General features: G+C 41.0%; 1 protein-coding gene across 7 annotated transcripts in view; it reads left to right on the top strand.

Annotated features, from left to right (window-relative positions):
- fnbp1l (formin binding protein 1-like) overlaps positions 1-23,693 on the top strand; it is a 154,574-nt gene that overhangs the window by 116,668 nt on the left and 14,213 nt on the right. For 4 of the 7 annotated variants that reach the window (XM_078218833.1, XM_078218834.1, XM_078218832.1 and 1 more), the window contains exons 5-12: positions 4,774-4,836; positions 6,051-6,155; positions 8,710-8,838; positions 10,778-10,924; positions 12,198-12,398; positions 20,770-20,879; positions 21,915-22,047; positions 23,415-23,533. In XM_078218833.1, the coding sequence (XP_078074959.1) occupies positions 4,774-4,836; positions 6,051-6,155; positions 8,710-8,838; positions 10,778-10,924; positions 12,198-12,398; positions 20,770-20,879; positions 21,915-22,047; positions 23,415-23,533 (1,007 nt within the window). Of the gene's footprint in view, positions 1-4,773; positions 4,837-6,050; positions 6,156-8,709; positions 8,839-10,777; positions 10,925-12,197; positions 12,399-15,870; positions 16,030-18,925; positions 18,941-20,769; positions 20,880-21,914; positions 22,048-23,414; positions 23,534-23,693 lie in introns of all 7 variants that reach the window. The other 3 variants (XM_078218830.1, XM_078218831.1, XM_078218829.1) reach the window with 1 other exon arrangement.

Below are 23,693 nucleotides of genomic sequence, written 5' to 3'. Positions count from 1 at the left end.
ATGTTTTTTGTCTTACTGATAAACTTCCATTTTCCCAATGGTCCATAGTGTTGATTCTTGAGTCATTGTTCCACACAATCAAGAAGGATTCTAATCTCTGCTGAATTACACATTTTTAACCAGGATGTTGGTAGAGACTCTTCACTCCTCTAGATGTCTGTTCCTGATATCTATTAAGTGCTCTACTGAGGATATATGAGAGAGATTAGGATTGGTTTTTTTTTATGCACTCTGCAATCGAGCCAAATCGCCACTGAGACTCATGTGAATTACATAGACTTGAGTTAGATTAAGAGGGTTGTGAAATAACGCCCTAAGCATTCACTGCCTTCAGGAGCAGAGGGGAGAAAATTGACAAGAAAAACCACTAGCAAAAAAATGTGAACAGTGTGATCAAAACCAGTCATCTCATCACGTATTGTGAGACTTGAGTTTGAAAGATATAATGGAGAAAATTAATACCTTTTCTAAATTCAGCTGCTTTGTCCAGAAAATCTTTAGAAAATCAATATCCAGGGATACAATTATAATTGTAGTTTTTACCATGCCTTTTGGTAGATTGTAATGGATACTGGTAGTGATGTATCAACAGAAATGTCACTCCTTGTCCTCTGTGTAATGTGCCAAGAAACCAGTTCAAGGCTGTTGTAAACCTAAACAGTAAATCCTATATCACTAAACATATAAAAAAGATAGAGGTGTACACTGCATTAAATTACATCCCATTCTCCTCTAGTCTGTAGAATTCCTCTTGAAAGAATAAAATATTTCAAATCCACTAGTTTTGAATGTTCAATGCACTGGCAGGTGGGACTGTTTAGCCTTGGATACAGCCCACCTGGAAGAAGGTACTCGAGGTAAAACCATAAGGAAGACAACAGGAAACCAGCTCAGCTGTTCTTCCTTGATAATTAGTCCAAGAATCTCAAGGTGAAACTTCAGTTAGAATTTGCTTTAAAGAGCCGAAACGATGGACGGACTATAATAGAAGATATCAAATCTCAATACTGCTCTTTCATATTCTCTTGGTGAATAATCCAAGGATAATGTACATAAGAACATAAGAACATAAGAAATAGGAGCAGGAGTAGGCCATCTAGCCCCTCGAGCCTGCCCCGCCATTCAATAAGATCATGGCTGATCTGACGTGGATCAGTACCACTTACCCGCCTGATCCCCATAACCCTTAATTCCCTTACCGATCAGGAATCCATCCATCCGCGCTTTAAACATATTCAGCGAGGTAGCCTCCACCACCTCAGTGGGCAGAGAATTCCAGAGATTCACCACCCTCTGGGAGAAGAAGTTCCTCCTCAACTCTGTCTTAAACCGACCCCCCTTTATTTTGAGGCTGTGTCCTCTAGTTTTAACTTCCTTACTAAGTGGAAAGAATCTCTCCGCCTCCACCCTATCCAGCCCCTGCATTATCTTATAAGTCTCCATAAGATCCCCCCTCATCCTTCTAAACTCCAACGAGTACAAACCCAATCTCCTCAGCCTCTCCTCATAATCCAAACCCCTCATCTCCGGTATCAACCTGGTGAACCTTCTCTGCACTCCCTCCAATGCCAATATATCCTTCCTCATATAAGGGGACCAATACTGCACACAGTATTCCAGCCTCACCAATGCCCTGTACAGGTGCATCAAGACATCCCTGCTTTTATATTCTATCCCCTTCGCAATATAGGCCAACATCCCATTTGCCTTCTTGATCACCTGTTGTACCTGCAGACTGGGCTTTTGCGTCTCATGCACAAGGACCCCCAGGTCCCTTTGCACGGTAGCATGTTTTAATTTGTTTCCATTGAGATAGTAATCCCATTTGTTATTATTTCCTCCAAAGTGTATAACCTCGCATTTCTCAACGTTATACTCCATTTGCCATATCCTCGCCCACTCACTCAGCCTGTCCAAATCTCTCTGCAGATCTTCTCCGTCCTCCACACGATTCACTTTTCCACTTATCTTTGTGTCGTCTGCAAACTTCGTTACCCTACACTCCGTCCCCTCCTCCAGATCATCTATATAAATGGTAAATAGTTGCGGCCCGAGTACCGATCCCTGCGGCTCGCCACTAGTTACCTTCCTCCAACCGGAAAAACACCCATTTATTCCGACTCTTTGCTTCCTGTCGGATAGCCAGTCCCCAATCCACTTTAACACACTACCCCCAACTCCGTGTGCCCTAATCTTCTTCAGTAGCCTTTTATGGGGCACCTTATCAAACGCCTTTTGGAAATCCAAAAACACCGCATCCACCGGTTCTCCTCCATCAACCGCCCTAGTCACATCTTCATAAAAATCCAACATGTTCGTCAAGCACGACTTTCCCCTCATGAATCCATGCTGCGTCTGATTGATCGAACCATTTCTATCCAGATGCCCTGCTATCTCCTCTTTAATAATGGATTCCAGCATTTTCCCTACTACAGACGTTAAGCTGACCGGCCTATAGTTACCCGCCTTTTGTCTCCTCCCTTTTTTAAACAGCGGCGTAACATTAGCCGTTTTCCAATCAACCGGCACTACCCCAGAATGCAACGAGTTTTGATAAATAATCACTAACGCATCCACTATTACCTCTGACATTTTTTTCAATACCCTGGGATGCATTCCATCCGGACCCGGGGACTTATCCACCTTCAGTCCCATTAGTCTACCCAGCACTGCCTCTCTGGTAACATTAATTGTATTAAGTATTTCTCCTGCTGCCAACCCTCTATCGTTAATATTTGGCAAACTATTTGTGTCCTCCACCGTGAAGACCGACACAAAAAACTTATTTAAAGACTCAGCCATATCCTCATTTCCCACTATTAACTCCCCCCTCTCGTCCTCCAAGGGTCCAACATTCACTCTAGCCACTCTATTCCTTTTTATATATTTATAAAAACTTTTACTATCATTTTTTATATTAATTGCTAGCCGAGCTTCATAGTCTATCCTTCCTTTCTTTATCGCTTTCTTAGTCTCTCTTTGTTGTTTCTTAAATTTTTCCCAATCACTTGTTTCTCCACTATTTTTGGCCACTCTGTACGCAGCTGTTTTTATTTTAATACTCTCCTTTATTTCCTTCGTTATCCACGTCTGGTTCTCCCTTTTCTTACAATCCTTGTTTTTTGCTGGAATATATTTTTGCTGAGAACTGAAAAGGATCTCCTTAAAAATCCTCCACTGTTCCTCAGCTATCCTACCTGCCAGCCTGCTCTCCCAGTCTACCTTAGCCAATTCATCCCTCATCCTATCATATTTCCCTCTGTTCAAACAGAGGACACTGGTTTGGGACCAAACTTTCTCCTCTTCCATCTGAATCAGAAATTCGACCATATTGTGGTCACTAGACCCAAGAGGGTCCTTCACAATAAGATCCTTAATTCTACCTACCTCGTTACACAATACCAGATCCAAAATAGCTCATTCCCTCGTCGGTTCCGTAACATGCTGTTCAAGGAAACTATCCCGACAGCATTCTAAGAACTCTTCCTCCATTCCACCCTTACCGACTTGAGTCTGCCAGTCAATGTGCATGTTGAAGTCCCCCATGATTATTGCCGTTCCGTTTTTACACGCATCCCTTATCTGCTTGTTTATAGCCCTCCCTACCTCAACATTATTATTTGGGGGCCTATATACCACACCTACTAGTGTCTTTCTCCCTCTACTATTCCTCATCTCTACCCATAATGATTCCACGTTTTGTTCCTCAGAGCCTATGTCATCCCTCAGTACTACCCTGATATTATCTCTTATTAATAGCGCGACCCCACCACCTTTTCCTTCCTGTCTATTCTTCCTAAACGCCTGATACCCCTGGATATTCATCTCCCAGTCCTGGTCACCTTTCAGCCACGTTTCTGTAATGGCCACTAGATCGTACCCACTCGTGCTGATTTGCACCATCAACTCATTTACCTTGTTCCGAATGCTTCGTGCATTCAGGCAAAGTGTCCTTATTCCAGCTTTTATCTGGACCCGCTTTGATGAGTCGCGAACACCCTCTCCCTCTACTCCCTTATCTAAATTACCGCCTTCATTCACTTGCACCCTCTCCTCTACCATTAATTTTGTAATTCCCCTTACCCCTGCATCCTCCACCCCATCAATTAGTTCCTTGATCCTAGTCAACTCTTCTAGCTCCCCTCCCCCCAACCTATCTAGTTTAAATTCTCCCCAGTAACCTTAGCCAACCTACCGGCCAGGATATTGGTCCCCGTGTGATTCAAGTTCCACCCGTTTTTTGTATACAGATCACCCCTGCCCCTAAAGAGGTCCCAATGGTCCAGGAACCTGAATCCCTGCCCCCTGCACCAGTCCCTCAGCCACACATTCATCTTCCACCTCACTCCATTCCTGCCCTCACCTTCCCGTGGCACAGGCAGTAATCCTGAGATTACTACCTTTGCTTTCCTCTTTCTCAGCTGTCTCCCTAATTCCCTGTACTCCCTTTTCATGACCCCTTCTCCCTTCCTACCCACATCAGCGGTACCAATATGTACCGCTACCTCAGGCTCCTCTCCCTCCCACCTCAGGATTTCCGGGACGCGACTAGCGACATCCTGGATCCCGGCCCCAGGGAGGCAGACCACCATGGAATCAAATTTTAAAAAACTAAATGCACAAATTTGTAATTGGATTGAAATTATAGACTGAAACCCAATTTAATCACACGGAGAAGTGGGAAATGAGAATTGCAACACGGGCATTTGTATTACTTAAGTAATTGCTGAATGTCAAGATAAAATAGTTAGAGCTTCCTTTTTCTTTTTGCAGCATCTTCAAGAAGGACGTAAAGCTCAGCAGTATTTAGATACGTGCTGGAAACAAATGGATAATGTAAGTTTCACATTTGTTCACTATCAAACTGAAGTTTGGAGAGAGATGAGGTACAGCCACCATTGGTTCAGTGATTGAAATTGTGAGCACTTAAAGGCTTGTGAGGCTGAAGGAGATCACAGAGGTAGGGAGAGCGAGGCCACCGAGCGTCCTGAAAACAAGGATGAGAATTTCAACCTTGGTATGGGATAAGATATAGAATCACAGAATACTACAGCGCAGAAGAGGCCCCTCGGCCCATTGGGCCCACACCGACGCATGAAATGCCCTGACCTGCCCAGCTAATCCCACTTCCAGCACTTGGCCAATAGCCTTGAATGTTATGGCATGCCAAGAGCTCATCCAAGTACTTTTTAAAGGATGTGGGGCATTCTGTCTCCACCACCCTCCCAGGCAGCGCATTCCAGACCGTCACCACCGTCTGAGTAAAAACGTTTTTCCTCAAATCCCCCCTAAACCTTATGCACAGTCCAAAGATGTGCGGGTTAGGTTGATTGGCCAGGTTAAAAATTGCCCCTTAGAGTCCTGAGATGCGTAGGTTAGAGGGATTAGCGGGTAAATATGTGGGGGTAGGGCCTGGGTGGGATTGTGGTCGGTGCAGGCTCGATGGGCCGAATGGTCTCCTTCTGCACTGTAGGGTTTCTATTATTTCTATGAACCTCCCACCCCATCGCTTTTAACTTGTGTCCCCTCATAACTGACCCTTCAACTAAGGGGAACAGCTGCTCCCTATCCACCCTGTCCATGCCCTTCGTAATTTTGAACACCTCAATCAGGTCGCCCCCTCAGTCTTCTCAGCTCCAACGAAAACGACCCAAGCCTATCCAACCTCTCTTCTTAACTTAAATGTTCCACCCCAGGCAGCATCCTAGTAAATCTCCTTAGAATTTAAAGTTCATCACTGAGTTGATCAGAAAGTTAAGATTTGGCACCGTTTTTATTGAACCTGGGCAATACAAGCTCTTTAATAAGATACAGAGAATATAGAATATCTATTGTTTAAAACTAAACTTGTGTTTTGTTTTTTTTGTCTAAACATAATGACTCGTGGCATTTTCTGATTGTTCATTGAAAATCTGCAACGTTTTAATTATTTTATTGAATTTTTACATAGTTCTGGGTAAGAATTGATCTAATGATTTGTCCAATTGACTCCACCCTTGACCTGAAGTTTTGAATTGGAAGAGTGGTCCTCAAACTTTTTTCTTTTTCAGAGTAAAAAGAAGTTTGAGCGAGAATGCAAGGAAACTGAAAAGGCACAAATGTGTTACGAGAAACTAGATTCTGACCATAATGCAACGAAAGCAGATGTTGAGAAGGTTGGAAACTTGCTGTGTTCTACATATCTGGACTATTTTAAAACCACAGTTGAGGATTAGTAAATTTAGAGGAAGTAAGGTTAACAGTGTGAATTTAGTTCACCACAGAACAGCATTAAGAATGTTTCCTGCTTGCTGAAGTTTATATACGGACCGGTTAATTAACCCCCTGAGTTGTAGCACGATCATATTGGAAACTTTGTCACTTCCTTTTGGGCAATTGACAAAGCCATGCTGCAGAAAACTATGTTTAGCACAAACAAGCACATAATTGACTTTGAAATTCTGTTCTTAGCCATAACTTTTGTAAACAAGAGTCATTTTGATTTTGAGAAAATACAAAGAGGGAACTTTTTTTGATATTTTTGCATTTTATAGTGGAAGTTAAAAGTTTACAATTTTTTGGAGTAGTTTGTCCTCGCACAGCGTCCCAAGGTATAGTATCTCCTCTGCAGTTATTTTGGCAGCATCAGCCACAGGAGGCTTTGAGAAATGGGTCCATTGCAAACCAATTTCCTCATCTGTCAGATACCTGCCCATGGGTTCAACTTGCATGCTGCTGTGAAGTCAGACTTCTGCAATGGAACTGATCCAGATACCGATGCATGAGAAATATAAGGCTGTTTCTGTAATGTGAAAAAAACAATGACCACCGCTGTTTGAGAAAAAGAGACTGTCCCTGTACACAAATAATGAGACTTTGCCACATATGCAGTTAATGAAATCTCTCTTTTTCTTTCACAAGAATTCTAAGCCTTTCCTTCCATGCATCCTCCTGTGCACCCTCACCCAACCCTTAACCCGAGAAACCCGCAGTCTCAGCAAAGTAGCAGTTCCTACTAAATCCACTATGGCTCAGAAAATTTAAGGAACTGAAGCTGGAGAAAAGTTAAATTGGCTTTTCACACAAATAAACCAGATGGGTCTTTATGGGCTGCTTTTGGTCTGTGGGTCATCTCTTAGATACCTTGTCAAAGTTGGGACCTGGTAACTGTTGCCTTCATGTAGAAAATTGTTACAGGTATCCCTTTAGAGGGAGGCAGTGGTGTAGTAGTTTTGTTACTGAACTAGTAACCCAGAGGGTAATGCTCTGTGGACCTGGGGTTCGAATCCCACCACGGCAGATGGTGAAATTTGAATTTAAAAAATCTGGAATTAAAAGCTTTAATGACCATGAAACCATTGTCGATTATGGTTCATTAATGTCCTATAGTGAAGGAAATATGCTGTCCTTACCCAGTCCGGCCTACATGTGACTCCGGACCCACAGTGATGTGGTTGACTCTTCAAATCACTCAGTTCAAGAGCAATTAGGGATGGGCAATAAATGATGGTTCAGCCAGCGACGTCCACATCCATGAATGAATAAAAAGAATGGGCTGCCAAGATTTCATCTGCTTGGCTCAATTTTCTTTTTGCAGACTGATGAAGAATGTTGTCAAATGGAAAATTGCAATACCCCTGCCCATTTAATCACTCAACATAACAAAATAGAAATATGAAATGTCAAAATCTATTCAATGCGAAATCAAATCATACTGATTTACTTAGCTAACATTTGATAGTGGATTAAATATATTTTGTATTAATGCTTTTATCCTTTGAAAAAAGTTTGCAATCTAAGCATTCTGAGAGGCCGTGGTATCATTGACATTAGTTGCTATTGTTGTTTTTCTTCCCGCACCTAATGGTGCACAAGGCAGGCTTTCATGTGTTCCCTGGTTTTTCCTGTAACAGATCATTAGTCTGTCACCAGAGGCTTATAGCCTCCACATCAAGCATGGCTGACCAGGAGTGTCTCCCGCTTTTATGCCTGCCGTTGGCCTGTGTTGGAAGGATTTTATAGGTTGATACTAAATCTGTTGACAGTGTTTTGAATGGACCTTCCTTGGCCATCAAGTCCTGGGGTGGGTCTCGAATGTGGAGATGCCGGCGTTGGACTGGGGTAAACGCAGTAAGAGTTTTAACAACGCCAGGTTAAAGTCCAACAGGTTTATTTGGTAGCAAATGCCATTAGCTTTCGGAACGCTGCTCCTTCGTCAGATCTGACGAAGGAGCAGCGCTCCGAAAGCTAATGGCATTTGCTACCAAATAAACCTGTTGGACTTTAACCTGGTGTTGTTAAAACTCTTACTGTGGGTCTCAAACCCAGAGCTTCTGGCTCAGAGGCAGGGACGGTAGCCTCTGACCACCTGGTTGACCCTAGTACCTTCACACAATTGTGGTCTTGGGTTCAAATGTCCACCATCCGATGCTCGTATTTGCCAACAGCATGTTTAAGTTTTATTAATTCGTAGCTGACAAGCTGTGAGGTTTGCTGAAGTGAAACCTGTCATATGGCGAGAAATAGAAATCAACTCCAATTGACCGCTCCACTACATCTGACAAAGTGATGATGGAAAAGCCTTGAAGCTTCTCTACCTTGGCCTCTCTCATTAAAGTGAATGTGAAGATGATTGACTTTGAAGAAGGAAATGTGTGAACTACGAGAAGTTCAGATTAAACGTGACGAGTAAGCAGATTGGCTAGCAATTCTTATCTATTGAATCCCCAGGCAAAACAACAATTAAACCTTCGAACCCACATGGCAGATGATTGTAAAAATGAATATGCCGCTCAACTGCAGAACTTCAACAGTGAACAGCAGAAGCATTTCCAATTCATCATGCCTCAGATTTTTAAGGTAATTTAGTTGCTTTATATTGTTTTCTGGATCATTGTGCGTGGCCATTTTTGCAGATTGCAGGTATCTGTATCTCTCATTGTCTTATGTGATGTGACCCGAACATGTTAAAAGTAGGAGAAAATTTGCAGTTTGATTAAAATTAACTTAACCATGAATAGATTAAAGTACCATAGAATCCCTACAATGTAGAAGGAAGCCTTTCAGCCCATCAAATCTGCACTGACCCTCCAAAAGAACATCTTACCCAGACCCACACCCCTGCCCTATCCCTGTAACTGCGCACATTTATAATGGCTAATGCACCTTACTTACACATCTTTGGACACTTATTATCCTGCATATCTTTGAACTGTGGGAGGAAACTGGAACCCTGGAGGAATCCCACACAGACAAGGGGAGAAAGTGTAAACTCCACAGTCACCCAGGGCCGGAATCGAATCCGGGTCCCTGGCGCTGTGAGGCAGAAGTGCTAACCTTTGTGCCGCCGTGCCGTAAAGCAGATATTCAGCTTTTAGTGGGCACTGACATCATCGCCAAAATTGAAATTATTTTGAAAGAGCATATTAGTAAGGATGGCGCATTAGGTACAATGCCGCATTAGTGTCACCTTGGAAAAGATTTGGCTGAATCCCAGACATAACTAAAAGTCTTACTCGGACTTGTCTTGGAGAGAGTGTTGCTCAAATGTGCAACTGTCATTGGCAAATTTTCTTAGCTAAAGTAAACTGGTATCATACATAGAAAAAATTTTGTGTGATTGGCCTTCCTGTGTGTGAATATAAATCCAAGTTAAAGTCCAACAGGTTTATTTGGTCGCACGAGCTTTTGGAGCGTTGCTCCATCACCTGATGAAGGGGCAACGCTCCGAAAGCTCGTGCTACCAAATAAACCTGTTAGACTTTAACCCGGTGTTGTGAGACTACTTACTGTGCCTACCCCAGTCCAACGCCAGCAACTCCACATTGTGAATACAAATGGTTGAGGAGTCTAGAAGAAGGGAACATTGAATGTGTCATTCCAGATTAAACATATGAGATTTAGAATTGAGAGTAAGAGAATCCACAAGAACTGTGCAGTGGTCACTTCTACCAATACAGTCATGGGCAGATACATCTGTGCCAAGCAGATTGGTAAGGATGAGGTACAGTAAGATTTTTTTTTCCCCTCATGTTGATTCTCCCACCACTTGCCACAAGTCCAGTCTGGCAGCTCTGTCCTCGGGACCTAGCCAGATTGGCCAATGGTGGTGCCACTGAGCCAAACTCTGGGATGATATTGAAGTCCTCACCCCCTCCCACCCCACAACCCCCCAAACTGCCCACCCCCGCCGAAATTACATTCTATGCTCTACACACAATCCTAAACAACCTTCCCAGTTTCTTCCTTTTACTCCTCAGCTTGATTTTTGTTACTTTGTGCTCAATGTTTAAGCTCTTTGAAATGGCCGCAGTCACATGACAAGTGTTATAGAAATAAATGCAAGTTGTCACTTCTGCCTCACAGCGCCAGGGACCCGGGTTCAATTCCGGCCTTGGGTGACTGTGGAGTTTACACTTTCTCCCCTTGTCTGTGTGGGATTCCTCTAGGTGTTCCAGTTTCCCCTCTCAGTCCAAAGATATGCAGGGTAGTAAGTGTCCAAAGGTGTGTAGGTTAGGTGCATTAGCCGTTATAAATGTGCGCAGTTACGGGGATAGGGCAGGGGTATGGATCTGGGCAAGATGTTCTTTTGGAGGGTCAGTGCAGATTTGATGGGTTGTATGGCTTCCTTCTACATTGTAGGGATTCTATGGTACTTTAATCTATTCATGGTCAAGTTAATTATAATGATACTTTGTCAAAGAATTGTGAGACTGTTCTCTAAACTTTTCAAATAAATCATTTGTATAATTGTGTGAAGTGCTTACAAAGTATTCTAAATGAGAACTTAATTTTACAGAATCTACAAGACATGGATGAGCGAAGAATTGTCAAGTTAAGTGAGTGTTACAGAGGATTTGCAGAAGCTGAGCGTAGAGTTGTTCCAATTATCAATAAATGTTTAGAGGGAATGATCAGTGCTGCAAAATCTGTGGATGATCGCAAAGTAAGTATTGTTGAGAGCTATAATGTGAAACTAAGCAAATTAGTTAAAATCCATGCCATTATTTCAATGTCCGTTAATTGCAGCGTTGAGAAGCTTGACCTGGTCTGGCCCTGATACGGTCGCAGGACAATTTTTAAAACTATTAATGTAATAATTGCAAGGCTCTACAATTACTTGGCAGGAGAAAGTAAATTATTTATTCGGAAAGAGCTATTTGCAAAGGAGGCCAACGGAGACCTCCATATTCTTCGACTTCCGAGGGTCAACTACTGAGCTCAAGCACCGATCTCCAATTGCCACCCTTCAACCGCCACAACTTGAGCTCGGACTCATGCTCCTTCTCTACAGAACACGAGTTGAATTTGCGTTCAGCTGCCGCTCCATGCCCCACCACTGCTTCGCGTTCTCGAACGTGGGCTGGGGGCAGGATGTTGCCTTGGGGCAGGGTGGTGTGGTGACGAGCGCCCGCCCCAATTACTGTTAAAATGTCTCACTTGACAGTACTGTCGTTTATAGAAATCACATATTGGGCAGATGTTTTCTGCCATGGACAGCAAGGTTTATAGAATTTGACTGTTGGCGCAGATATATTAATTTTATCTATCTCCATCCGATATTGGCTAATCTATTTTTCTATTTAGCAGTAAATGGACAAAAATAAATTTGTAGGGAGAGGGTCCTATAATTTATGGGACTAATAAAGTTTACAAAATGAGGCTAGTATAATTTTTATATGATTATGTAGTTTGAAAGATTTTATCATTTTAAAAATCTGACCTTTACATTGAGTCTGCATTTTGTCTGTCATTTGCATGAAAGGAATTTAAAACTCTGCTGTTATTTTACAAAAAACAGTGTTGAACATGTTGCTTATATTATGATTTTTCTCAAAGGTTCTGGTGGTAGCTTCCTCCATTGGGTCAATTGATAAAAGCAATGTGTTGCAAGCCCAAAGGTTCTAATTGCAGTATCAGGTCAGCCTTATGAGTGACTCAAAACCCCAAAGGTTTCTCCACCTAATCGTCAATGTCAGGGCATAAGTAGGCATTGTGTGAAGATGGGGGTCAAGATTAGAATTGGTTCTATTTGACTGAAGATTGAAAAGGCTGCCCATACTGTCAAACTCGCATGTGAAGAATGACCACTTGGGTGTAGCGTTTATGGAACTGTCCCCTAGTGGGATGCAATGCCTTCAGGAGCGAAGAAAGTTGGTAAAGGAAGCAAATAAATGTGTTATTAGAAATGCAGTTAATTTCAACCTTTTTCTTCACAGGACTCTCTGATAGTGGTGGAATCCTTCAAATCGGGTTTTGAACCTCCTGGAGACTTTCCATTTGAAGATTTCAGCCAGAATATTTATAGGACAGTGTCAGATGGCAGTCTGAGTGCACAGCGGCAAGAGATGAGGGGAGACCAAAAGTACACAACAGGAAAAAGCAAAGGAAAGCTCTGGCCTTTCGGCAAGAAAAGCAAGGTAAAGATGTGTTTCTCAATTCTTTTTGGAACAAATACTTTGTTTTTTAAAAAAAAGTTGTTCCCTAGATACTGACTTCATTCCTCCCCCTGGTAACTGTCTGAAGCTGAACTGGACTGTTCACAACCTTGGTGCCATATAAAATGAGCTTCTGGCCACATATACATGCCATTACTAAGACCACCTTCTGAACTTTGTGTGTCTTCTCCTACCTCACCCATCTGCATAAAGCCTCATCCATGCCTAAGTTGCCATGAGTCTAGACTGGTCAGGCTCCCAAATTCTACCCTCTGTAAACTTGAGGCTATCCAGAACTCTGCTGCCATAGGCCCTTACTCACACCAAATCTTGTTCATCCATATCCTTGTTCTCACTAAGTTACACTGGCCCCTCATTTAGAAGTTACTCAATTTTAAAATTATCACCCTTGTGTCCAAGTTTATCTGTGATCTAACCCTTCACTCTCTCTAATCCCCTTCAGATGCAAAATCTTAAATTTTGGTCCCTTGAACATCTCCGATTTAAATCACTTCACTATTGGTGGCCATGACATCTGCTGTTTAAGCCCTGAACTCTGGAATTCCTTCACAAACTTCTATGCCTCTTCTTCCCCCTTTTTAAGACTTTCTTTAAAATTGTCTCTCTGAGCAAGGTTTTGGTCACTTGCCCTATGTAAGGAGATTTTCCTGGGGCTTCCCTCTGGGAGGTCTTGCATTCAGCCATTTTAGATAGCACAGAGAATTGTGAAAGTGCACTGTTGAAGATGTTCTTTATTTGAGCAATACACATTGGGAGATAGCCAGAGGATTCCAACTTCTCTCTGACCTTACATCACATGAGTACAACAGATATACATTTCTGACAATTTGATCCTCCCACCCCACCTGTCCAAGCTGGATGGTCAATTACATTAATACACATGATTTACTTTGGCCAAAAGCATTTTATCTTCCAACCGAATTAGGAATTCATTGGTCAACCAAATCCAGAAGTACCCCCCGCCCCGCTGTTGCCTAGTAACCTTACCTACGCAAATCCGGTAGGTTCAAGGGTCACCCCTAACACCTGCAGTCCTGGGAACTAAAAGAGAGGCATCTTCTCTGGCCTGTTTTCTGTCCCTTTATCAGTGGAGATTGAATTGCAGCTATTCATTAGAGCTAGAAGCTGAGTCCTTCATTGTAATAACCTTGGTTGCTTGTAACTGCCTAACCTGTCCTGATAATAGTGTATACAGTCTGTGCTTCATTGTTCCAAAAGAATGTGGTCTGCCTAATTAAATTTATTTCCCATTATGCTAAGGGATAACTCACTTGTTGGCCAAAGCTCTCAAAATACAAAAATACAGTTTAAGTCTATAATACATGTTCAAAAATGATTATATATGTGCTTATACAGACAATACTTCTGTATAATATATGTGAGGAACATTGTGATACCTTTTTATATATATAAAGCACACTTTTAAAAACTAATCTATTTTGTTTTAGTCGTCTCAAAGCAGGGGTCTCTTTACCCACTGCTACACCCTACTATCGCCTTAAGCAGCTTGGTATCAAATGTTGTTGTATAATACTACTACAAAGAATAGTGGGACATTTTAATTATGTTAAAGATGCTGTATAAATACAAGTTTTTCATATTTGTCTAATCTTGCCCTGTAGTCTATCTGAAGCTGAAAATAAATGCCATTGCTTGGGCTGGAGAATTTTAGTTATGAAGAGAGGTTAGATAGACTGGGGTTGTTTTCCTTGGAGCAGAAGAGACTGAGGTGGGACATGATTAAGATGTATAAAATTATGAGGAGCATAGAGTAGACAAGAAGAATTTTTTTCCATTGATGCAGGGATCGATGACCAGGTGGCAAAGATTTAAGGCAAGGGGCAGGAGATGCGAGGGAAAGACTTTTTCATCCGGGGGGGAGGGGGAGAGGTTGCAGGAACTCTCTGCCTGAAAGCATGATGGAGGCAAAGACCCTCATAACATTTAAGAAGTATTTAGATGTATTTAGACGCAAAGAGGAAAAGAAACACTTATCTGTCACTCTTTTTGAGCTGCTGTAACCCATCACATTACTTGTGATGCCAAGGCATATAAGGCTATGGATCAAGTGCTGGAAAATGGGATTGGAATAGTTGGATGGTTTGTCTTTGATCAGAGAAGATACGATGGGCTGAAGGGCCTTTTTCTGTGCTACACGCCTCTATGCTTTATGCTTACCATGTGATTAAAGGGGTTGGGGCAGGGTGTGTGGATGGAGATCGGGTGCCATAAATTTGTTGTTTAATATCAGTGGTGGAAAAGTTAACAGGATCCACCAATAGATATAGAGTGACTGAGCATTTGGGGAAGCATCAGCTGGTGAGAGAAAGCCAGCCTGGACTTGTGAAGGATCAGTCATGTCTAGTAGAGTTTTTTGAGAGAATGCTGGAAAAACTCAGCAGGTCCGGCAGCATCTGCACCGAGAGAGGACAGAGTCAACATTTTGAGTCAGTTTGGCTCTTCATCAGAACGAAGACCAGAGGAAATATCTGTTAGATATTATTGTAGCTGGAAGGGATTGAAACAAGAGATAGATTACTGGGTATGGGGGAAGGGGCAAGGGAGTGCTTTTATATTGAAACCAAAATGTATGGGGCATTTAAAGAAAAAGGGGGGTAAGATGGAGGAGAACACTGAGTTCAACACTGAGTTCAGCAACATTAGACTGTAACTTTTCACTGTGATTTTTAAGTAATTCTGAGCAATAACTTCTCAATTTGCATGCATTTATGTGGTGCATATTCCTACTATTGATAATTCACTGTTAGCATTATGAGTAACTTTCTTGCTAAAACTAATGATATTTTCATTCGCAGTGTGAATTGATTGAATCTGCATTTTATTAAGTTTATTTTCCTTCCCACAGTGTATATTTTGTGTTTTGAGCTTTAACCTGTTTGTAGTTTCATTGTGATGTTCCTACGTGCATTGTTTCGATCCGCGTGCCGATGTACATGATATAGCATAATGCCATACTGTTAATATATTTCAAGTGATTGCTACATGTGAACAGGAAATGACACGTGTAGGAAATAATTTACACCTTTAGATTCAGAAGCATATAAAAAGTCTGGCTTGTTAATATCTCCTTTTATATTTGATTTAAATGTGTTGGTAGTAAAATTAGGAGAGGTAAGAATCCTGTTACATTTTTGCATTCTATTTATACTCTTCACCCCACTTCAGTGGGCCATTGATAAATTGTGCAGTTAGGAATTGATGGTGGACACAATTCAGCCCATGTAGCTTATCCTTTCATAGAAACCTTTGATCCTCTGACATGTTCTTGCACATAGCCTCTGAGAGAAATGCACAGATTAGCATGATTAATGTGAACACTTCAAAATTTTTTTTTGGGCTCTTGTATCTTTTGCCTTCATTTTTTTTTTTCTTAAGTTTGTAGTTCATTATTTTGTTTTTGTTTTTATGTTAGCTGCCATTTCCTCACCTCTCCCCCACCAGTTCTTGCTCGTCCTCTGTTCCTTTTGGGCCCCAGTCTCCCAGGTTTTCCAGGGATCCACTGTCTTACTGCATGAATGAGCTAAAGACAGTGAAACCCAGAATTCCTTCTTTCAAGGATTTCAAAAGGGGGGTAAGTTGGTTTATATTGAGCATATTTGTAGATGTTTGGATTGCAGCATGTGGCTTATAAATGTACAGATTTCTACAAGGGCTTCCATGGTTAGTTCAACAGGTAAATTAAAATGCTATGGCCTCAAATCATTATTTACCACTAACTGCTTTGCCAGTTTTAGATATTACTAATCTAAATATATGTCCATGGAACTATATTCGGGTTACGGCTGTTTAGCCTCAAATTACAGCTGCTTCAGTTTGCATGATTATTTTTCAATAATGAGCTTGTGCAGTGAAATGCAAGAGTAACTGTTCAGATTTCATTGCTAACCATAAAAGCCCCATTTTGTTTCAATTGTAAAGACAAGTTGAGTGTGGTTCTTCTGTGATTTTGTTTTATAAACCTTTGTATTTTATGAAATAATAAAGTTGCATGATTTGTACAGAGGACATTTACCCACGAGAATGGTTCACTATATTCTTTCCTGAGTACAGAACACAGATGGAGAATAAAACAACAAATAATTCACAGGCATTTGCACTATTTCACTCGCTATTAATTTAGAAACAATATACTTTAGCTTTTGTATCTCAACGAGTGCTGTGAATTACAGCAGAATTTTGACCATTGTATTTTCCTGCTCTGCTGCAAAACAATTAGCCCCAAACTTAGCAAAAATCATAGCTCAATATCTTGCTGTGGCCTTCACGTAATGGGTTACAGCAGCTCAAAAAGAGTGACAGATCAGTGTTTCTTTTCCTCTTTGTGTGTTTGTATGTATTCCCATCTCTGTAGCAGTGTGTCTGCTCATTCCAGGTAAAGAATTATTTGTTACCAGAGATCAGTAATATTGTTCCTGAATTACTCTGCACTACAGCATAGAAACAGGCCATTCAGACCAATGGGTCCAGGCCAGTTCCAGTTATGCTTTCCTGGTTGGCATTAAAACTGGAAAAATGAATCAGTGAATGACCTCCTCTGTGTTTTGGTGTTTTTTGTGATAGTTACAGTCCAACAGATCCCTTCACTGAAGGTATTTAAAATGGACACAAACTGTTTTACTTGCTTTTTGTGACTACATGGTAAGAGGCTGTGTATTGAAAGCTTGCGTGTGGTTTCGAAATGTGTAGTGCTGAATTTTGTGCCATTTGAAGTTGCGACATCCCTATAGAAATAATCCAAATGGACGATATTTTCTGCCTCTGAGAAATAAAATGCAAGTGCATCAGGATTTTGAGAATTTGTATTTCTGTCAAAGTGCATCTTTTTCTTCAGCTTGTCCATGCTAATTTACTAAATGTAGGTAATAAATCAGTCCCAAAATAATGGTTTCACTGCCATTCTTAGTTGCCCAGAGAAGATGGTGGGCTACCTTCAGTTCAGTCCAGATTATGAAGAATCTACAATGCTTTTGGATAGGGAGTTCCAGAATTTTGTCCCAACGCCAGTGAGGAAACATCAAGTCAGGAGAGAAGTTTGGCATTGATTGTGATCCTATGAACCTGCTGCCCTTGTACTTTTTGGAAGATGGAAGTTGAGAATTTAGAAAATGGAGCTGAAATTGCTATTGTAAATCCTATGGAAAATATGCATAGGAGCCACAGTACAATGCTGGCAGTGGTGGCATGTTTTAAACTAGTGCATAGAGTGCTGAAATAACAGAATACATTATTCTGGATAGTATACAGACATACAACCAGACGAATTAGGAGCAGAAGGCCATTTGGATCCTTGAGCCTGCGACACCATTCAACAAGATCTAATTGTGATCTCGATGTCACTATCCTGCCTACTTCTATAACCTTTAGATTCTTGCCTACTGAGAATCATCTTGAATTGTTGATTAGTGATGAGCCCCAGCATGGATACCCTTGATGGTAATTCCATTGATTGTCAGGGGGAGGTGCTCTCTTGTTGTAGACAGTAATTGATTAGCAAAACTGTCAAATGGTGTTCTCAGTTTGTGTCCCCCTCTCCTCCCAAACTGCTGTCATCACCCCTCTGCTTATGAAAATAAACACTTGTAAGCTACCATCCCCATCTTCAACATCTTTTTCCTGTCCAGTCATGTTGTCATGTCCCAAATTTGTCCCTATCTTTCCTGAACTGCTATGGCAAAAGATGTATATGCGAAGAAGCATTTTCATGCAGTGAGTGGTTAAGGTCTGGAATACACTGCCTGAAAGTGTGATGGAGGCAGGTTCAGTTGGAGCATCCTGAATATGTTTCAAAGCATTCAAAATATTTAAGACTTGTATCAAAAGAAGAATTCCAGGGTTACAGGGAGAAGTCAGGAGAATGGCACTAAAGTGAATTGCTGATTCGGAGATTTGACGCAGACAAAACGGGCTGAATGGCCTCCTGTGCTGTAACAGTTCTGTGACAGATACCATTTGCTGTTGTTAAAGCAGCTGCAGATAGTTGGGCTGAGGACACTACTGCAGTGATGTCCTATGGTTGAGATAATTTACCTTCAACAATGACAGCCATCTACTTTTTGTACATGGTATAACCCACTGGGCATTTTCTTCCATCAATTCCAACTAGATATTATTCATGTATGAAACTTGATACCAATTGTCAGTTGCAGTACCCTGCCACCCCGTATCCACATGCACGCATTTCTAATGGATTTCATAGCTATGACTGAGGCAGGAACCGTGATTTATTTCCTGCTCCCTAATCCAAGGTGGAGAGGCTCTGATCATTATCCTGGCTACAAGCAGATAACTTGCACAGAATGAAATTTGATGCAATATATTTTAATTTTGTGGAGGAACTGGAGTGTTAAAGTTACATCGGGATGCAGCAGCTTAAATGCATTTGATGGTGTTGATACAGCAGTATTATGGTTGGTGTAAATGTAGAACATTTGTAATGATTCCTTTCTCTTTTCATATGAACTATGAAGCTTTCAATAAAGCTGGTAAGCGTCATTTTGAACTAGAGGTTTCTCTAACATCTATTCTTTTTGTGGCAGTGTTGATGGCTGAAGTGTTTTTTAAACTGGTTAAGGCTGACGTGTTTTTCTAACAAAATCTAATCTATTTTTAAGCGTATACCTGAAAATATCAGGTTCATTTTTAAAAATTCTACCTCAATTGCTGAAGTCGATTGGTTGAATTGTGTTGCTTTCCATCCATTAAAGACTTAGTGGTGTAAATTTTCAGCAATCTGGAATGGCTGTTTTATGGTTGGACAGCATGTTATAACTTTATCCCAAAGTGTTCCTGACCTCAACCCCATCCTAAGCACGTAAAAAGACCTGATGCATTATGCTGCTATTGGAGTGTGTGTGTGTGTGTGTTTTTTAAACATTCTTTTCATTCTTTGCCTTCTTACCCCAAACCCATCACTTATCATTGAACCCCTAGTGGCAGTGAATCTGAGCTTTGGTCGTTTCCTTAGTCCCCTTCATTGCCATTCCATGGTAAGCTGATAGAAATTTAAATAGTGCGCAGTAGATGCTGTTATTTGTGTCTCCTCTCTCTCTCCCCTTTCCTCCAGGAATCCTGCATGCAAAATGGTATCTAGCACCTTGAGCAAGAAACATAGAAAACCTCTATGAAAATAAACTAAAGCTGCAGTAGTCAAACCCATGTCATCCTGGTTGGGAGTCAAGTCTGTTGTCCAGATGCCAATGCAGTAGTCTGGGAACTTCTATACAGTTCCAAAAATACTTTGTTTTACTGTTCCAAGGAAAAATGTGTGAATATATTTTGGATTATTGGGCAAAAATATTTTTGTCCTCCGCTTTCATAGAATCACAGAATCCCAACAGTGCAGAATGAAGCCATTCGGCCCATCAAACCTGCATTGACAACAATGCCATCCAAGCCCTATCTCCATAATCCCATGTTTTTACTCCGCTAATCCTACTAATACACACATCTTGGGACACTAGGGGGCAATTTAGCATGGCCACTCCATCTAACTTGCACATCTTTCAGAACTGTGACTTGTGCAGTCGGACTTTTGTCTCCAGTTTATCTCTCGTCCCTTTCACCCACTTCCCAACTTTTGCTGCATCAACATCCTCAGGAGCTTTTGAAAGATTTATCGATAATCTGTGTGTAGTGACATAAAGCTACTAATTATTGGGATCAGCACATGCAGTTTATGCTTTTGCTTTTCTCTAACATTCTGTATACTTCCACACAGCTTTTTATTGATGGGTTACAATGCAATGCTGCTATGATAAAATGAATGGATATGTGGGCATGATGCACCTGCATCTTAAGGCAAAGCCAAGTATTTATTTATTTTGAAGGGGGGACCTAATGGTGCAAGCAATTTTTTAAAGACCTGCAGGGGTCAAGAATCATGTCCGCAGAACAACAGTGATTGCATTGAAACATTTTGAAGTGTACAAGTGTCTTAATAAAATGTTACCTTGGAATGGATGCCTGGTGTGTGTTATATTTTTTTAAGTAGGGCATGTGATTTGTTGTAGCAAGTGATCTTGATGGGTCTTTCAAAAATACACATTTTCAATACCTCCAGAGCTCTTAGGCAAAGTTGTGGTACTCTGGCAGCAAAGCTCACTACGAGGCTGAGTGGAATTTTTGCAGTTGATGTCACGGCTTATTGTGCTACATCAAATCACTTGACCTAAGAATCATGTCAATCTCTCAACTGTAAAGTTGGCTTTAGCTTTGGATGTCACTGCCTCTGTATTCATACAAGGCAGTTCAACACCAAGGTAAGGAATCAGTATTAAGCACACAGTAACCATTGGTTCCATCTTTGTTTTAGGGAACTGCATCAGAAGACTTTAGTCATCTGCCACCCGAACAAAGACGCAAGAAACTGCAACAGAAGATTGATGAACTGAACAAAGAATTGCAGAAAGAAATTGATCAAAGGTCTGGTGCTCACTATATTGTACTTATCTGGGAGGTATTAAAGTAATGAAAATTGTAAATCCGTTGGCAAATTCTGAATAATAAATCGGAGTCTACCCATGAACACCATGTCCTGACAAACCACATGAGAATCAATGCAGCATGAATGAGATTAGCTGAGAGTTTAAACACCTTTCTTTGAATGGCACTGATTAAAACCAGAATATGAAGCTGTACAGGTTTACCCTGTAGATAACTGATTTTAATTTGAAGGTAAACCTAACCATGCAGAAATAACTTTACAAGGCTCTGACTAATTATATAATTATTTGGCAGGAAGACTGGAAAAACAGTGTACTATCTGTATAGAGAGAGATTGCACTACTCAGTATGGAGAAATCTGGTAGTCCTGTTTAATGAATCACAAGTTAGTCTGCAGGTACAACAAATGAATAGGAAGGAAAGTGGAAAGTGGGCATTTATTGCAAGGGAAATGGAACCTAAAAGTAGGGAACTTTACTGCAGTTGCGCAAGGCATTGGGGAGACAACATCTGGAATACGGTGTACAGTTTTGGTCTCCTTATTTGGAGAAAAAAAAGTGTGTTTGAGGCAATCCCAAGTTGAGTTGAAGTTTACCTTCTATTATTTATAACCTACCTCAAACTTCTTGGGTGGGAGGGTGAGCTGAGGAGGAGGATGCAGAGATGCTTCAGCATGATTTGGACAGGCTGTGTGTGTAGGCATCTGCATGGCAGATGCAGTATAATGTGGGTAAATGTGAGGGCATCCATTTTGGTAGCCATAATAGGAAGACAGATTATTATTTGAATGGGTGTAAATTGAGAGAGGTGGATACTCAGTGAGACCTTGGTGTCCTTGTGCATCGGTCGCTGAAAGTAAGCGTGCAGGTACAGCAGGCAGTAAAGAAGGCAAATGATGGGTTGGCCTTCATAGCAAGAGGATTGGAGTATAGGAAAAGGGACATTTTACTGCAATTGTACAGGGCGTACACAAAATAACCAGATAACTCAGGATGCTATTTTTATTTTACCCAGAGATGCCTTAAACAAAATGAAAGATGTTTATGAACGAAATCCACAGATGGGTGATTCTGGTAGCTTGCACCCAAAAATATCAGAGACCATGTGCAACATTGAGAAGCTACGTCAGGAGATTCAAAAGCATGAGGTAACTTAAGACAACAATATATTTATTGCTTAAAAGATATTGGAATTTTACGCTGTTCACACAATTTCAAGTGCTGTGAATGGTTTGGCTCATCTAATTTTATTGATTTATATTTGAGTACTCGTGCCAATTCAATTTAAAGATATTGCATGTTATACACATAGAATTTTATATAATGAAATATTACTAAGCCATATGGATATAAAATCCCAGTTTCTTTTGGCATGGGCACCTTATTGTAGGGTTATCCAGGTCTTTCTGCTTAAAGCATTTAGTTTCAATATCAAACCTGATCAAAGTCACACAGACACAAGTGACGAGCAAAATACAGATTATGGGCTGGGTGAGTGAAGTTGATATAAGGTTATAGGGCAGTTGTAAGAAAATGACTAGAAAAAACTTTTACTGTAGTTGAGTCAATTTGGCAGTTTCTTCCCTCTCTGATACTTCACTTATAATCAAGAATATGTCTAAAGTGCTGGTAATCTGCTTCCTGTAAAGTGGCGAGGAAGCTGGCTATATATTGCTGTAACAGCTAGTTTTACTGTGGGGAATTTGGGTGCTCAGCGATAAACAACATGGTTTCTTCCCCCTCCCGTAGTAATAAAAACAGAAATACTCTATGCCTGGCAGCATCTGTGGAGAGGAACTTGATGTTTCAATTCTGAGTTTTCTCATCAGAACTGATAACTCAGTTTCTCTCTTCCCAGATGCTGCGTGACATGTTGTGTATTTCCAGCAGTATTTCTGTTTTTATTTCAGATTTACAGCCTACATAATATTTTGCTTCTGATTTGGGTTCCTGCAGTAATTGATATGCACTCCATTCTGCACCTTGGGCAGTTTAGTGTAGCCTCTGTGCTTTAGATTCTGAGTCTAAATGGTGTTGGTGAACGATTATAAAACTGCTAATTATTGTTGTGACCAGAAACTTGCTTTACTATTAGGTGGGCCACAATAATACAGAATACTAGTATGTTTAAACCATTTTTCTGATGAAAATTAAAGTGCTATTGAATAATGAAACTGACCTAGGAACCTCCATAGACTGAAAGCAGTGGGATTTATCTTGGTGTCTTCCTTCGCAACAAGTTACTTGTTCTGGGTTCAGGCTATCTAGGTCATTTGCAGTGGAACTTTGAATATCTTGTTAGTGGAGGCGGATGGGGGCACAATCCATTCTTGAAGGTTTTTGGAAGAGTGCAGGCTAAAGTGTTCATTCATTTAACTGAAACTGTGTTTTTGTGTTATAAATAACTGGTTATTTTAATTATCCTGTGTGGACAGTGTTAAAGTATACTCTTGTGAACAGACATCATGATTAGTTGATTTGACTATAAAGCTGATAATACATCAATCTCTCCAAGACATGGCTCTTTGAGGTTGAAAACAGAACATGTGGAAGAGGAGATAGGCGACTAAGTGGTGGTGCAGCGTTTGAACGGCCTGCTGAAGTTAACCATCATGGGACACCTGGAAGAGAAAGGTATGCATTCAGCCACTGTAGTTAATGTGGATGACGCATCATTCACAGTTTCATGGATGTTGTAACTGGTTTCAGTCAAAGAAGTTAATTTACAGAGTAAGCATTCGCATGCTTTAGAATCATGGAAGTGACATTGAATTTTTAGTGGGCCATGCTGAAT

The sequence above is a fragment of the Mustelus asterias genome, chromosome 8 (genome assembly GCF_964213995.1).
Source record: "Mustelus asterias chromosome 8, sMusAst1.hap1.1, whole genome shotgun sequence".
NCBI classification, from domain to species: Eukaryota; Metazoa; Chordata; class Chondrichthyes; order Carcharhiniformes; family Triakidae; genus Mustelus; species Mustelus asterias.
Note: the sequence above shows the minus strand (reverse complement) of the source record. Positions and strands in the feature narration are given on the sequence as shown.